The 16,911-nt window shown below is 44.0% G+C and overlaps 1 protein-coding gene across 1 annotated transcript in view; it reads right to left on the bottom strand.

Moving 5' to 3' along the window:
* Positions 1 to 15,563, bottom strand: part of prkd1 (protein kinase D1) — a 34,216-nt gene extending 18,653 nt beyond the window's left edge. The window contains exons 1-2 of the mRNA XM_070920105.1: positions 15,330 to 15,563; positions 4,604 to 4,742 (exon numbers count right to left, since the gene is read on the bottom strand). Of these exons, the coding sequence (XP_070776206.1) occupies positions 4,604 to 4,742; positions 15,330 to 15,563 (373 nt within the window). The remainder of the gene's footprint in view (positions 1 to 4,603; positions 4,743 to 15,329) is intronic.
* Between the last annotated feature and the right edge of the window lie 1,348 nt (positions 15,564 to 16,911).

The raw sequence follows: 16,911 nt of genomic DNA, 5'->3' as shown, positions 1-16,911 counted from the left end.
ACACAGACAAAGAGTAATGAATGGGTTGTTAGCGGGTATTTTGTAAATGTTTTGGACGTATGAGAGGCTCTTAGCGGTCGCAGATGGACCGAGTGTTTGTTTGGTTGGCCAGCCGGCTTGGCAAGGCATGATGGGTAGTTTGGGATATCGTTTTTTTGCTCCCTTTCTCTCTATGTCTCTCTCTCTGCATGTATTTCTGAATCTCTCTCGCCTTTTCCTTTTCTTTGACTCACACACACACACACACACTCGCCCTGTGCTGTGGTCCTCCAGTAGAATACGGCTCTGATTAGACATTCTGCTGCAGGAAATTACCTCCATTTATTCAAATTATTGTTTATGCCTTTTGTTTGGAGGGCCAACATACGTTTGGAAGTCTGAACAAGCTCCCGAACTGTTATTATATGCTTCAGAAAATGACGTGTGTGTGTGTGTGTGTGTGTGTGTGTGTGTGAGGGTTTCCTAGGTAGTCCTTGTCTGAATATAAATGCCTGTGTTTATGTGTGTGTTCTCTGTGGTGGAATTAGGAGCATTAAGGAGCGCTCGCTGCTGGCTTGTTAACCCACAGCCAGAAAACAAACACTGCGGGAGGAGAAACTGTAAAGCAGCAGTGAGGAACAGTCGGATGTGGTGTGCTCGTAATTACATTTGTGTTTTAGCTGTTGAGCTCAATAACAGGAGACTAAACTTTAATTATGAGATATCAACATTCAGCTGTCAGTTTTTATGAATCTCCCTCTAAACTAACACAGAGGAACTTTGTTATCGGTTTCACTGTTCATCTTTTTAAACTCTACTAGCTGAGATTTAAAAAGTTCAGAGATGATTTAGTTTTAATTTGCTCTAATGAATCAGACAGTTACGCGTCTGTCGTTTTCCAGCGGACACAGACGCTGCAATAACAGCTGCAGGTCCAGTTAACAAAGAAACATGTTGATTCAACAGTTATTATTTCTGTAAGTCAACTCACATCTCATTCATCTAGTGTGTGAAACGTAGCCCTTTCTTAATCCTACCTTTAAAGCCCCGATTGCTCGATTGTTTCTCCGACTGGGGAAACAGCCGTCGACGAGGACGACACCAGACCAGAATCACTGAACAAGTCGGAGATCTGGGCCGTTATTCAGAGGTCTGGAACCAGGTTAAACTGCTGCTGCTAACTGATTGCTAAAGCTATAAGACTAATTTGTTAAATTAAGACCCTTTTAAAACTAGAAGAAATGGCTGACGCTCTGCTGCCTGGACTCCAGCAGTCCTGTGAAGAATTCAACAGTTTAATGATACAAACAGCTTCCAGTGGTGGACTGCAGACCTGCAGACCTGCTGAGACTTCTTAATGTGGCAGGACTCAGCCCTTCAGTTCGCCAGTCAGGATGTTCGACAGCCCGAGCGGTCTGGGAAAAGTTCCCACGTCCACCATCTCAGGACGGCTGCAGGGTTGTACAGTCGGTCGTTTGGGGTTAACAATATTACGCAGTGACATTAACAGCATTACATCCGTTAAACGTGGGTTTAATTACCCTGAATGACGCACTTTGGCTGACTCGAGGCATCAATGTTTGTTTTTCACCAACGTTTGATATTATTAAGCACCAAGTCAGATATATTGCAGCTTTGGGAAAAAAATCATAAGTAAGTCATAATTACAATTTGGATGTTTACCCGAACACTATTTACAAGTTGGTAAAGTAAATGTACACCAAGTGTAAATCTGAGTACATATACATGTATGTACATGTGAATATTTGTATTTTTTTCTGTATTTCCATTATTTTTTAATTTGCGTACTATTGAATTTTAGTGTTTGTCTTCATAACAAAATGTAATGAAAACAATAAATCATAGGAACAGTAGGGCAGAGAAGCGAACTCCCATCATCCTCGGGGTTTATTGTGGATCGTAAACAAACCTAATCATCATGTGAGCTGATTAAAAAACAGGAGGAAACAACAGACTTTGTCAAATGGTTGAAATCACAGCCAATAAAACCTGTCTGGAATTATCAGGATGCTTTTTTTTTTACAGTTCGTTTATGACCAATCAGCTTCCTTGACTGGAGCTGCCTGTTAAACCGTACAAAGTCAATTTCCTGTTTGTTTCCTCTACACTTCGAGCTGTCGCTGGGACTGACAGAGAGCTGTTAACAAAAGTGTTTTTAACTGATTATCAGCATCCTGACAGGGGAGGAGGAGGAGGAGGGAGGAGGAGGGAGGAGAAAAGGTAGAGGGGGACGGGGGGTGGGGTGGAAGAGGGGGGAGATGAAGAGTAAGAGAGGGTTAATGAAAGATGGTGGGGTACTGTAAACAAGGTGGGATCATAATCAGGAGGGAGAGGAAGAGGACAGGGAATCCCTGTACTGACAGGAGTGAAATGACTCTTCAACTCCTTTCAGCATGTTCACTTCTGAACTGACACTTCAATGTCTTTAACTGCTTAAATGTCATCCATGTAAATTTCTTTCAGTGCTTCTGTTTCAAATTCTTTCAGTTTAAATCCAGTGCTGTATTGCAAACTACTCTTCAACTCCTTTCAGTGCTTCAATTTGATTTGACCACTTGATTTTCTTTCAGCTTCTGTTTCAGCTGCCACTTCAAGTCCTTTCAGAGCTTCAAGTGACTTCAAATGAAGTCCTTTCTGGACACTCACTTCAAGTGACACTTCAACTTCTTTAAGTGCTTCAACTTTCAGAGCTTCAACTTGAGCTGTTACTCCCACAACAGCATCTAGAAGAAGCTCCAAATGCTTTTTACAACAATCAAGCTCTTGTGAAGTTGTATACGCAGAGAGGAAAAATGCAAACACCTTCATTAAAACACACACACACACACACACACACACACACTCTGCACTGGGTGGTGACAAACAGACAGGAAGTTGTGAGCAGCTGTTAGCGCGGCGTGAACACCTGAGTCCTGAGCTGGACGGCAGCCAGACACACGAGTCTGACACCAAACGGAGATGGAAGATCTTTATTAAACACATCTGGATTCTTGTTGGTGTTCATCAGGCGCACCAGCGGGTCGATGCCTGCAAGAGCTTACCCAGAATCCTCCTGTTATTTGACTCATTGTTGGTTTTGGTCTTTTTATCAGATCCGTTACTTCAGTAAAAGTAGTAATACCACCATGAGAAAGAAATACTCTGTTGCAAGTAAAAGTCCTGCATTCACAACTGTACTTAAGTAAAAGTAAATAACTATCAGCATCAAAATAAAAGTAGTCATTATGCAGAATAATATATATTATATTATTGGATTATAGTTATTGATGAATTAATGTGTTCATCGGTTTAATGTTGCAGCTGGTGAAGGTGGAGCTCATTTTAATGGGTAGCTCAATAAATCATAATCTATAATAATGCATCAAAATGTATTTGTTGATCAGCAAAGTAATCAAATAAATGTAGTGCAGTAAAAAGTAAAAAACATTACCCTCTGAGTTGTAGTGGAGTAGAAGTATAACATGGAAATAGTCAAGTAAAGTACAAGTACCTCAAAAATGTACTTAAGTGCAGTACTTTCCACAACTGGATTTGTTGAAAATAAGAAAAATACATGTGTCTCACAAGATGTCTCACATTTCTGTCACCTCATGGGTGATGCTCTTTTACACACAAACACTTCGACTTCACTTTGAATATATCCTGTTTCCACTTGTTTATTACGTTTGTTTATAGATGTGTATTTGGCTCTACAGTCTCTACATGTTTTAGCCAGACTCAGAATCTTATCTTATTGCTATATTCTTACAGTATTGTTTGGTATTTTATTCTTGTATCATTTTAAATTGTCTGATTTTATTGGCCTCATTGTCCTGAAATCTTTATATCATGACGCTGGTTCAACCATGTAAAGCACCTGTGTGCTGTATAAATAAAGTTTCTTCTTCTTCTAATTCTTCTTCTTCTTCTGTATCATTTCAGGATACATTCAAATTATAAGGAGGGAGTCAGACATGTTTGTTGCTAATCTGATGGATGCTAACACGCTAGCACCAACATAAAGGCATATCTGGGAACCAATATGAAGACAGAACAAGTTACAGCCATCAGGAGAGCGAGACCCTGTGAAAGCTCATCAGATGTGCTGTTGTAATGTCAGCTACAGGTCGGTGCTGCTGTTTTTTAGCCTATATTTGTTTGAATTTAGTCAAATTGTCTCCATCACAGCAGCTGAATCAGCTGTTAGCAGCTCCTGTCTGCAGTGTCCTCATGGACGGACAGACAACCATCACTGATCACTGAGACACTGAAGGAAAGTTAAAAACAGGAGGATTCTCAGGCAGGTTCTGCAGCGTCTTTCTCTCTGAGGTCTGAGTGGATTTCTGGAGGTTTATTCTGATGGACATGTCAGAGACAATGATGTCCTCTGGAAGTGGACGTCACAGTGCGTGTTCAGATTTGACTGAGCTATGACTCTGAGAAGAAGGAGTGTGATCTTTGACCCTGGGGAGGCTTTAGTCTTTGTCCTGCTGAATGTCTCCATGTCCAGAACAAGGAGTGAACTTACAGAGGAGCAGTGGATATTTCATCCCCCTCATCTGAATGAGGCTTCAACCTGCCCCCACCCCTCCCAGCTGTGATGTCACCATCCAGCCTGTCTTACCTGACAGCACAGCCTCCACCAGGTCTCCCTCCTGGATCTGAGAGGCCGAGCGCAGCAGCTGCAGCACGTTCTCTGATGTCTGGTCATGACGAAACAGCAGGATCTTCTCGTACATCCCATAGAAAACACACTCTGGTATCTGACGGAGACAGAAAACAGAGCAGTGAACAGACGGAGCAGAGCGGGAGACAGTCCAGCCGTGTCGAGCGACCAGAGACATGAAGACTTCTACCAACCGCTCGACACAAAGCTTCCTGCTGCAGCCACAAAGAAACCAGACCAAAAGGTTAATGAAGTATTTCATTGGATTAAAAATCTGTCAGAGCCGGAGAGGAAACCAGCGGAACAACACGACACTAAGCTCCGTCACAATGTCACTCCTCTCTTTTCTTCTGTGGTTCTCATTACTATCTAATCTCCTCAAATGTGTTTTATTTTATAAATTCTTAATGAAGCAACTATTAGTTTATCTTTTATTACAGTGAATTGTGGAGTGATGTAGTTGCAGCTGATGATTTAACAATGGTTTAGGGGATGTCCACAGGCTTTGAGGTTTTATCAAAGATATACCAGATGTTTTCTAACAGTTGTTCTTCATCTGTTGAGACGATGAAGATGATGCAACCAGGAGAGTTCACGTTTTCAGGTCTTGAAACAATAATCACAAACATTGAGCGGGTTATTCGTATTGTATACTGGCTGTAAGGTGATCACACAGGCATGTGAGTGTTGTGTTAATATACTATTATTAATTACTAATAATATTAATATATACTGTGAGAGATAGAAGGAAACAGAAACAAGGAGCTTTGATCTTCATCAGCAGATGAATAAATCATTCAAATTATCATCAGGAGGTGATGGACAGAATAATCTAACAGAATCAATTAATACTAAAACATTCATGTAGTAAATTTAGTTGAACCAAACCAAAGTTCATGTTATGAAACTTCCGGTAATTAAGTGACAACTTCAGACTGCAATCACATGAATCACCTGATATAACAGCTGCCTGGCAGTATGATTACATCATTAATTATACAGTTCATTATATTCATTTGGGACATTTTGGATTGTTGAAATTAGACATAATCTCACAAATATCCGACTGAAAGTGAGACATTATCCTGTCAGATGTATGATCATACAGATGTGCCGTACAGCTGGGGATCAAACCCTTCGGTGGAGTTCTGGTGCTTTTTTCTTTTCCTGCCACAGAAAACTGAAATCCACTCTGACTTCACCAGCAGGACGGAGCGAGAGGAGAATCACTTTAAAACAGATCTGAGGTCATTATCTAAAGTTTAATTGCTCAAATTGGTCCTCACAGAGGCAGAAGAGCGCACGCACACACACACACACACACACACACACACACACACACACACACACACACAGCGGAGTGAAACCACAGGAAGTTAAAGGTGCAGTTCGCTGTTATGTTGAAGATCGATGAGGCGTCGCTGAAATGAGCAACACATCGACCAACTGCAGAGCACTGCTGAGACTATCGACCACACACACACACACACGAACACACACACGAACACACACACACACACACACGCACACACGAACACACGCACACGCACACACACACACACACAAACACACACACACACACACACACACACACACACACACACACACACACACACACACACACACACAAACACACACACACGCACACACACACAAACACACACACACACACAAACACACACACACAAACACACACACAAACACACACACAAACACGCACACATGAACACACACACACACACACACACACACACACACACACAAACACACACACACGAACACACACACAAACACACACACACACGAACACACACACATGAACACACACACACACACAGAAACATACAAACACCAACATGAAACAGGAAGTTGTCCTGTAAAGAATTGAATCGTTACAATGAACTGGTGATAAATATTACAACAGCTACTACTACTACTACTACTACTACTACTACTACTCTATGCAGTCATAGTTTTGAAACCAAAATACTAGAGGTTCTCAACCTCCGGCCTGTGGACCAGTACCGGGCCACTTGTAGGCGGTAATTACCTCGAACTGCAGTTTGTCTTTGATATCTTCTTCTTCATCACTTCCTGTCGCAGCCCCAACAACAATATACTCAGTGGTGGCAGTAACTAAGTACAAGTACTTCACTTAAGTACAAGTCTGAGTTACATGTATTTTACTTGAGTGTTCTAACTTTTTTCTCCACTACATGTATCAGGTACCTGCACTTTCTAGTTACTTTGCAGGTGAAGAATTTAAAAACCTATAATGACAAAACATATATAAAATATATATACAACGCATTGTTAAACTACCCAACAGTATGACAAATTAATAAAATGATCTGTACTGCAGCCAGCTACAATGTTAAACTGCTTCTTACATGTTAATGACTTAAATAATAACTTTAACAAGTACTTATGTACTTTTACTTTACCACCAGTGAATGAAGGAGGACCTGACAGGAAGTGACTGACTTCAGCTGCTCCACAAACAAAACTATTACTATACAAAAGTTTGGGAGCTCTTGTGTTGATTTGCCTTCTTTCTGATAGTCTGTGTGTTCAGTACAGAGCTGGAGTCATGACGTGGTTAGCCTAGCTTAGCATGAAGACCGGAAGCAGGCGAAACAAAGCTAATTAACATCTCGTTTGTTTAATCTGAACACAAACAGAAACTTAAAAATGTGGTTCTTTGTGGTTTTAGAGCTGAGATGAACAAGAATATCTGCAGGAGAAGAAGAAGAGGAGGAGAAAGAGGAAATTAAGGAAGAATAAAAGGATGAGGAGGAGGATGAGAAAGAAACTGAACGTGAGGAAGACAAGAATGTAACAATGGAGGAAGAGGAGGGAGAGGGGAAGGAAGGTAATCAGGAGAGAAAAGGAGGAAGCAGAAAGAAGACGATGAAGAGGAGGAGACTCACTCATTAGGCCTTCACCCCTCTCTCTCTCTCTGCCTCTCAATAAGATCCTCAACAATACACTTCATAGATACATCTTCGTGTGTGTGTGTGTGTGTGGTCACCATAGCAGCAGTGCTAGTCTTGTTGTCATGGCAACAAGAACTCAAGGCTCCTCCGTCTCTTTCTATTCTACTCAGTTCAATTCATTACTCTGTACAGAATGTACGACACCACACATCACACCGCAGCGCCCTGACCGCCCTGCAAGGCATTGTGGGTACTGGAGTCAGAAGGGCTCAGCTGACTGTTTGCTTTAGATCTGAACGTGTCGACTTGTTGCTCTGCGAACATCTGTAGACCAGTTTGTGATCAAAGTGTGAGCTGACTGATGTATTGATAAGTTCTGATGTCACTTCCTGTCTGGCCTCTGGTCCACTTACAAACAGACGATGTGTTCATGTTGGCCGATCTCTCTTCGGGAGTTTATTTAGTTTTGTTCACTAAAGTAACGTTTGCGTCCACAGCAGCCGTAGCAGAGACACTGTTTATATATAGAAATATTCTTTCAGTTTGTTTGATGAGGAGATCAATACTGACACACACACACACACACACACTGTTGACCTACTAGCAGAGCTCAGATCCAGTCCAGTCCAACTCTCTCACCAGACCAGTATGCTACTGGTCAGACTGGTTATCTCTGATAAACTTGTCGACGTTGAACGGGTCGACACCGTGTTTCAGATCAGAGTTCACCTGCTGTCTTTTGATTACAACCATTAATATTAGTGTTAATAAATGATTGGCCTCTGTGGCTTGTTTTGGATTCGTGCTGTAGAGAGAGACATTATAATGAGCAGGACTCCGTACTGAACCCCAACAGACGAAGTCCAGAAGAAAATAAACTCTATTCTTATTTCAGCAATCCTCTGAACTCTTGGAGCTGGTGGATATTTGGTGTATAACACCACTAAAAGACCTTTTTCGCAGCAGACGCGTTGACACGTCACAGCAGGAAGAGCTCAGCTGTGACCAACATCAAAAAGCTGCATTCCCTTTAGATGAGCCAGTTGCAGGACCCCTCCTTCTGTGAATGCTTGTTGGAACTGAGCCCTCGTTAATGTTATTGGTGCTTTTCCCGCCATGACGAGTCAAAAGGTCTGTTGAACCCGGAGCAGTTGGAGGCTTAATGTGAGACACAGACACACAGAGGCTGATCTCTGGACAGATTCACACAGAAGACGTGCAGCTGTGTGTGTTTCAGTTATTTAGAGAGATCAGATGTTCCGAGTGCACAGTGAAGACAAACGCTGCCTCGTGCACACACAGGAACACATCGTCACTCCAGCTGAAAACCAACGTGAGCTGACTTTCAAGGAACAGAATCCTTCGCCTGCAGCTTCAACATGACGATCGTCCAAACACCAGTTACAGTGATGCACCGGTCCTCGCTAACAACACATAATGGGGATGAGAGAGGGCTATCACCATGACGACAGGACATGCTGCGTGATGCCATTTATAAAGGTGTGTGTGTGTGTGTGTGTGTGTCGTCATGTGTGATCATCATTATTTAGTGACATCAACAGTGACAGCAGCAGACAGTTATGTCTGTGTGTGTGTATAAATATATATATATATATATATATATATATATATATTATATAACTGAGGCAGAACTCACTGTGTGTCAAACAAACACACAAAGACAAACATAACAATATAAAAATAAAGACTGAACAAACTAAGCAACACAATATGTTTTACTTTTCCCAAAATCTCACGTTCAGACTCAAACCAACAACCTGTCAGTCCGTCTCTCAGTCCTGTCTCACTTCCTGTCTCACTTCCTGTCTGTGGCTCTCAGCTCTCAGCCCATTGGTTCCTACTGAAGACGTGAATCTTTAAAAACTCCAACATATAGTTTCATGTTTAAAAGGCTCAGTCATTCCCTCAAACAGCTGCTCGCTGGAGTTTTCATCAAACTAACAGCAGGAAATAGTGCATCTGTTGGGGACTATTTTCAGCGGCGGATGAATCCACATGTGGAGCTCTAGTGAGTGTTTGGGGCAGCAGGACGGTGTGTGTGTGTGTGTGTGTGTGTGTGAGTCCAGATAAACTGCAGTGTGTGTGTTCATGGTGATGAAGGAAACAACAGAGAGGCTCACTGATGAGTTTTAATAGTAATAATAATAATAATAAGATATATCAGGCTGTGACACACACACAGTACTTGTAAGCAGAGTCTGAACATGTTGACAAGAAGAAACATGTCGAATATCAGACTTTAAAGAAATAAGGAAATAAAATGGTGAAAGAACGAGGAAAAGAGAGATGAAGAGAAAGATGAATAAAGAGACATGAATGGATGAAAAAAGTGGAGATGAAAGAGAAGAGAGAACAATGAGACACACACACACACACACACACACCTGTTCTCTCCTGCTTCATTCAGTGTGTGTGTGTGTGTGTGTGTGTGTCTCATAATGGCCCTCAGAAGGACACTTCACAGCCGCAATCATCATCAGTTGCCAGGCAACAAGGAGAAACCGCTACCGACAGAAACACAGCACACACACGGCTTTATTATACTATTAGAGTGGCAGAGGTGTGTGTGTGTGTGTGTGTGTGTGTGTGTGTGTGTGTGTCCTCCACAGAGCTGAAGCTGTCCCACTGTCTCCTGGTGGAGTGACATATATTCTCTCTGTCATCACTGTTAATTCGTTTTAGTCTTCTTGATGAAAATGTAAATTAGCTTTAGTCACATTTTAATCATTTGATGTTTTAGTCTGCAGAAAGACATTTAGTCTAGTTATTCTCAGAGAAATGTTTGTCTCATTTGTGTCATAAGTGTCATTAATGTCTTGGAAGCATTTTGAGGCTACAGCTGTCGCCATCTTTGTTGTGTACAGTTACCATGGTTACTGGTCTTTGGAAAAGGAACCGTTTACCTGTTTACACACAGTGTCCATGTGACTGTGAACCGCTCTCTCTCTCTGCGGCGTTCCTGCTCACCTAGCATTAGCATTAGCATTAGCATTAGCACAGCTACCTGTTATCTCCACTGCAGAGCAGCAACTCATTCACAAGCTGGATTCACTGAAACACTGGTCACTGGTCACTGGTCACTGTTCACTGGTCACTGGTCACTGTCTGGGTTCAGCTTGAGAGGAGAAGATAGACGTCGTGATATTTATTTAGTGAACATCTAGATTCAGATGGTCACCCTGAACTGACTGGTTCACCCTCAGCTCCTGGTTTATCTGTCCTGGTTCTCTCTCGGCTCCTGGTCTATCTGTCCTGGTTCTCTCTCGGCTCCTGGTCTATCTGTCCTGGTCCACCCTCAGCTCCTGGTTTATCTGTCCTGGTCCACCCTCAGCTTCTGGTTTATCTGTCCTGGTCCACCCTCAGCTCCTGGTCTATCTGTCCTGGTTCTCTCTCAGCTCCTGGTCTATCTGTCCTGGTCCACCCTCAGCTCCTGGTCTATCTGTCCTGGTTCTCTCTCAGCTCCTGGTCTATCTGTCCTGGTTCTCTCTCAGCTCCTGGTCTATCTGTCCTGGTCCATCCTCAGCTTCTGGTCTATCTGTCCTGGTCCACCCTCAGCTTCTGGTCTATCTGTCCTGGTCCACCCTCAGCTCCTAGTCTATCTGTCCTGGTTCACTCTCAGCTCCTGGTTCTCTCTCAGCTCCTGGTCTATCTGTCCTGGTTCTCTCTCTGCTCCTGGTCTATCTGTCCTGGTCCACCCTCAGCTCCTGGTCTATCTGTCCTGGTTCTCTCTCGGCTCCTGGTCTACCTGTCCTGGTTCACCCTCAGCTCCTGGTCTATCTGTCCTGGTCCACTCTCAGCTCCTGGTCTACCTGTCCTGGTTCACCCTCAGCTCCTGGTCTACCTGTCCTGGTTCACCCTCAGCTCCTGGTTCTCTCTCAGCTCCTGGTCTATCTGTCCTGGTTCACCCTCAGCTCCTGGTCTACCTGTCCTGGTTCACCCTCAGCTCAGTGCACAGAGCTCCGTCAGTCTCTGCAAACTAACCGAGACGAAGAGGAACTTGTTTGGTTGAGTTTCTGAAAACATTTATAGAAAACTATTTCAAACACACCTGTTTTCACACACACACCTTCTCCTGTTAATCAGTTCATTTGGTGCCATTTGAAGTGTTAAGTGCTGCATGTTGCGAGCAGTGTCACAGGTTTGGGGTGTGAATGGGTGTCGAGGTGACCTGCTGTACTATAGACTGTACAACCAATAAACACTTTCATCAACAACCTGTGTGTGTGTGTGTGTGTGTGTGTGTCGCACTGTGTCAAGCCGTTACCGTCCTGGCTCTCAGATTTCAGGTGTGTGTGTGTGTGTGTGTGTTGTGTTCAGGTGTAAAAGTCTCACTGTGGGGAAATGAGGTGATTTTCACCTGAAATGAGACGATTAGTGAATTTGAACAGAGATAATGGACACGTCACACCATGAATGTGTGTGTGTGTGTGTGTGAGGGAGTGTGACTGGGGAAATGTCCACACTAATGTGTCTTTTTTAAGTCTGTTTCCATCTTACATTCACACTAAGCAGGAGTTTTCCACCATTTGTCCTCCAGAGCGAGTGAAGAGAAAAACGGAATATTCTTCTCGTTCTGGACGGTCCTGTTTCCTTTCCTGTCGTTGCTAATCCCGCCGCCGCCCAGTCTCCTCCCGATCCCGTCCCGATCTCACCTCGATCCTGTCCCATTCCGGTTCTGACACCACCCTGATCCTCTCCCAAGCCTATCCTGAATCCATCTCCACCCAGTCGTCACCCCGTCCGGATCTAGTCCCTTTCTGTCGGGTCCCATTCCAATCTTATTTCAGTCTCATCCCAGTCCACTCATGATACCATCAGTCTACCAATCCCGTTTCCTTTGTTCCTGATCCTGTTTCACCCCGTTCCAGTCCCATCCAGGTCCCATCAGGATGACACCCCCCCCCCCTCCTGCAGCACCATATGTTTAGTACATTTACTCTTGAATTCATTTCATATCAGAGTAAAATGGGCCAATTAAAGCTTCATACAAACAACAGAAATTCAATAAAGTGAGATTATAACTAAACTAACTAAATCAACACAAGGAGATAATCTTTCCATGCATTTTGACATTTTGGTCAGATTTAATGTTGAGAAAGAGAAACTCACATTCATAACATCATCATTGTTATTTGTGTAAATGAGACAAAAACAAGCTCACATTCACAAACTATGTGAGAAAGAGGACATCTATCACATTCATAAAGACACTGACTCTGTCTGTGTGTGTGTCTGTGTACTTTAATTGCGACGCTTGGCAACAGCTTCAGTTCATGAAGCAAAAGCCAGAAAAACAGAGAAACCCCTGCCGAGCGAGCGAACAAAGGCAGAATTCATCTTGTTTCCAACGAGAAGTGACTGAGCCTCAGAGTGAGTCACCACACTGACTAACACTGGAGCAGATCGCTGCTGTCCAGGCTCACATACTGTACACCTCACACATGGAGGGAAACACTGCTGAACACACTGCAAGCCATCGCAGAAATGTTGTGTGTCCATCTGCAGAGAGAGTGCCAATACATCTCAAGTCTCCCGTCAGCTGCATCTCTCAGCATCATGGAGGACACTGCAGCAGTCCTGCAGGAGACGCCTGAGATGCAGCACCTCTAAATCTGAGGCAGTCTTACACCGTCTCCACCTGCTGTTAACATGCGATCTGATCACAGGCCTTTGCATTTACACCTGGTATTAATTAGCATTCTTGTCGACAAACATCCCCGATGAAGCTAAGCGACGCAGGACACCTGCAAGGTACCGCTGCTACATGCAAGATGGAGGAGAACGTGATAGCTGGAGCCAACCGAAGGCGTCCAATGGCTTCTTTTCAGTAGCCTTGTTAACTAAACTAACGTTACTCATACGGAGAGGAAGCCTTACAGACATATTACCATTCAGGCATTTTCAATCTCCTTTTCCAACCTGCAGTCAAACATCTCACCGTCACTTCAGCAAATTCAAAAGAACAACAAGGTGACTCTGTGTCGTGTCAAGCAAATACGTCACTTTTTAAATCCATCATTGGTCTGATTTGATCCGTGGAAACACAAACACAAACGTGCTGCATGAACATTTAGTTCCTGAGGTCAGTTTCTGGGAATATTTGGTCGAAACAGACACCACCCTGATGGTGCGCGGTGTTCTGGAGAAGAGTGGTGTGATGTGTTTTAACTGCCCAACGTGAGGGTCCAGGAGGTCAAGTTATGTCATTGACTGAGAGTGAGTGTTAACTCAGACAGCATCGCCTATGGCACTGCACATTATCCATACATTATTGACTGCCCCCCCCCGCCCTCCCACACTAATACATGTACCGTCCCTGCATGTGGGAAAATGTCAGCTACACGTCACCAGACATTTTAATCACTCTTGATGACATGCGACCATTTGCATGAGGTTGATACGTGTTTTCAAAGTTCTGATATTAAAGGCTCATACAACCTGCCGAGCCTGCAGGAGGAACGGTCGCTGTGTTTCATGCTAATAAACCAACGTGACACCACTTTCTGACTGGTCGAGGTGGCCAATCAGATTCCTGAACCTGAGCCTAACACACACACACACACACGCACGCACACACACACACACACACACACACACACACACACACAGGATTAGAAGCCAGATCACCAACTGAGGAAATCAGACAACGATAAAAAAAATACAACAACATCTGGTTTACTAGATTTCAACCACATCTCCAGCCTTCTTGCTCAGTTTTCATCACATGGTTCGGCGGTCGCATATGAGGGAGGGCATCATAACACTGTAACATGTCACGTGACACTTCCGTCACATGACAACTCCGCCATCTCCATGACAACTGGACGAACTCCATCCACTGATGAGGACTGCGTCCCTGTTAGACCTAACATACTGACTCTAAGTAGGTTTTTAGTGTGTTCACGGTGGAAAAGTCACCAAATAAAGTTGAATTCAGACTGAAAACGGTTGATTTTGTGTGAAAAACAAGATGTCTGTCAAGTTTTACATCATGTATGACATCACTTCCTGTTAGCGCAGTGTTGATATTTACCTGCTAAAACAGTGCGACGTTAGTATATAGTACTTATATTATAACACCAGGCTGAGCAGTGCTTTGCTGGTCTCACACAGCATCACCTGATGGGTGCGGCTGGATGTTGTTACACCTGTGGTTACACCACACCCACCGGTGATGTCATGGGGTCCAGGAGTACACCTGTACATCACTGGATGTCAGCAAAGACTTCAGTGACTCTTTAAACAACTATTTTCAAGGTCAAGAATTCATTTTCACCATCAATACCTGAACACTTGTTTCGGAAGAAGTCCACTGACAGTACGGGGCCTTTGAGGAGGGTCCGGTCTTTAAGAGGGTTCCGCAGTTGAAATCTAGTTTAAGACCTTTATTGGTTCAGATTTCGTGCTCATGACGCGTACTCCTGAACTGCCACGACTGGACGCTGATTAAGCTCTGAAAGGTTTCTTCATCAGCCAACTGTAATTTCTTTTACTTTGCTTTACTTCTGTCTTCACTTGCACTTCACCCACCGATTGGAAACAAATCAAACAGAGTTGAACGTGTGTTTGTCAAACTGAATTTAGTTTCATGGCAAAATGACTGAATCTTCCTTTAACGCATCAATACTCAACACTGAAAGCTTCATGACAGAAACTTTTGGCACATTATAGCAACTTTTACAGGACTCAGAGGGTCTGATGAGGACTTGGTTTACACTCTTGGTTACCTTCTGGTCCACGATGGAGCACGCCACCTCCCGGACCTGACTGAGGCTGAGATCTGCGGCGTCCAGCAGCACCGGCTCCCGGCTCAGACCGATCTGGATGTGGAAGGAGATCACACCGCCGCCTCCTCCTCCACCACCTCCTCCTCCTCCTCCCCCGGCGCCGGTGTTGGTGTTGTTTGTCCCCCCTGAGAACGGGAGCGGGCTGGGCGCACGGATCAGCGGAGGCGCACTCATAAGAGCCTTTTCCCCGGTGGTTTCCACTCTGCCACGAAACAACCGGGAGTCACGACGATGATAAAGGACCGCGCGGTGACTGGATGGGGAGATGAGCGGCGGAGCGGGAGCCACAGGTCCAGGTGGAGCAGCCACAGGAGGGATTCAAGCTCGGACGCACGGAACTCCCCAAAGCGTCAGAAAAGCGCAAAGACAAGAGTTTCTGACAGAAACGACGAGTGATGAAGTACAGCAGAACTAAGAGGAGCCGCGGACACACAAACAGAGACAGCATGTGGAGACAGAGGGACCCAGAGGAGCCAGAATGACTACATGACTGGACCAGAGAGCAGCGTGGAAACCGGTGATGCGGGTGACAGAGCCATGGACGTCAACAGTGGCTGGAGAGGAGGGGGAGGGGGGGGGGGGGGGGGGGCTCCTGGACTGATGGATGATGGATGACAGCAGCACAGTTGGTCTCATTTACAGTCTTGAATCTCACCTGAAAGACGGAGTTTCACTTCCGAATGTAAATACTGAGAAGAAAGATTTTTATCTTGGTGAATAAACTGCAGCTCTTCAAGACAGAAACTTGTCATTAATTCATTATTTTGGGGTTAAAATGTTCCATTTTTGTTAGAATTAAACATTAAAACCTTGACTTATACAGAGTTCTGGATCAGGTGTAGCCCCCAATGCCCCCCCAAAAACACTTCCCACCATCAGACTCCTCAGACAGTGTTTTAAGAATGATTTGGATTCTGCACATTTTATTTATTAGGTTTGGATCTGCAGGTTTTATTTAAACTGTTCATTTGAGAAAAATCCTTCTGCTTAAAAACTCAATAATAGTTGGACCAGATTTCACAGGATCCCCTCAGGAACTGACCTTTTTATTGATCAACATGAATCTAATTCTGCTGGAGAAATACAGGACTTTACTTTGTTGGCTGAAAGTCAACTTAAACTAGTGGAATCAGCCCCCCCCCGTCCTCAGTGGCTCTGTGACCCTGATCTGGATTAAATAGACCCAAAACATGAGAACAGATAGAAAAGTTGAAAAATAAAAAAGAACTGAAAAACAGATGGAGGGACATGTTGAAGGACGGACAGAGGAAGACGTGTGTTCACTGGTGGATGAAGTTTTGACCTTTTCTGTGGAGCAGCGCCACCAGGAGGTCGTTCCTAGACTCTGAGTCGATGCCCACGTGTCTGATTTGTTGGTTTGATGTTTCTGCTGTTACAGAAACGACCGAGCCAAGCAGAGCAGAGCGCTGTAGGCGGCATTAATGACGGGAACATCATCCTCCGGGAAAAACTGTGACAGAAACATGGCAACAAGATGTTGTTCGTCTCATATTTTAACTTT

The sequence above is a fragment of the Enoplosus armatus genome, chromosome 15 (genome assembly GCF_043641665.1).
Source record: "Enoplosus armatus isolate fEnoArm2 chromosome 15, fEnoArm2.hap1, whole genome shotgun sequence".
Lineage (NCBI taxonomy): Eukaryota > Metazoa > Chordata > Actinopteri > Centrarchiformes > Enoplosidae > Enoplosus > Enoplosus armatus.
The sequence above is the reverse complement of the archived record's forward strand: the minus strand, read 5'-3'. Positions and strand labels throughout refer to the sequence as shown.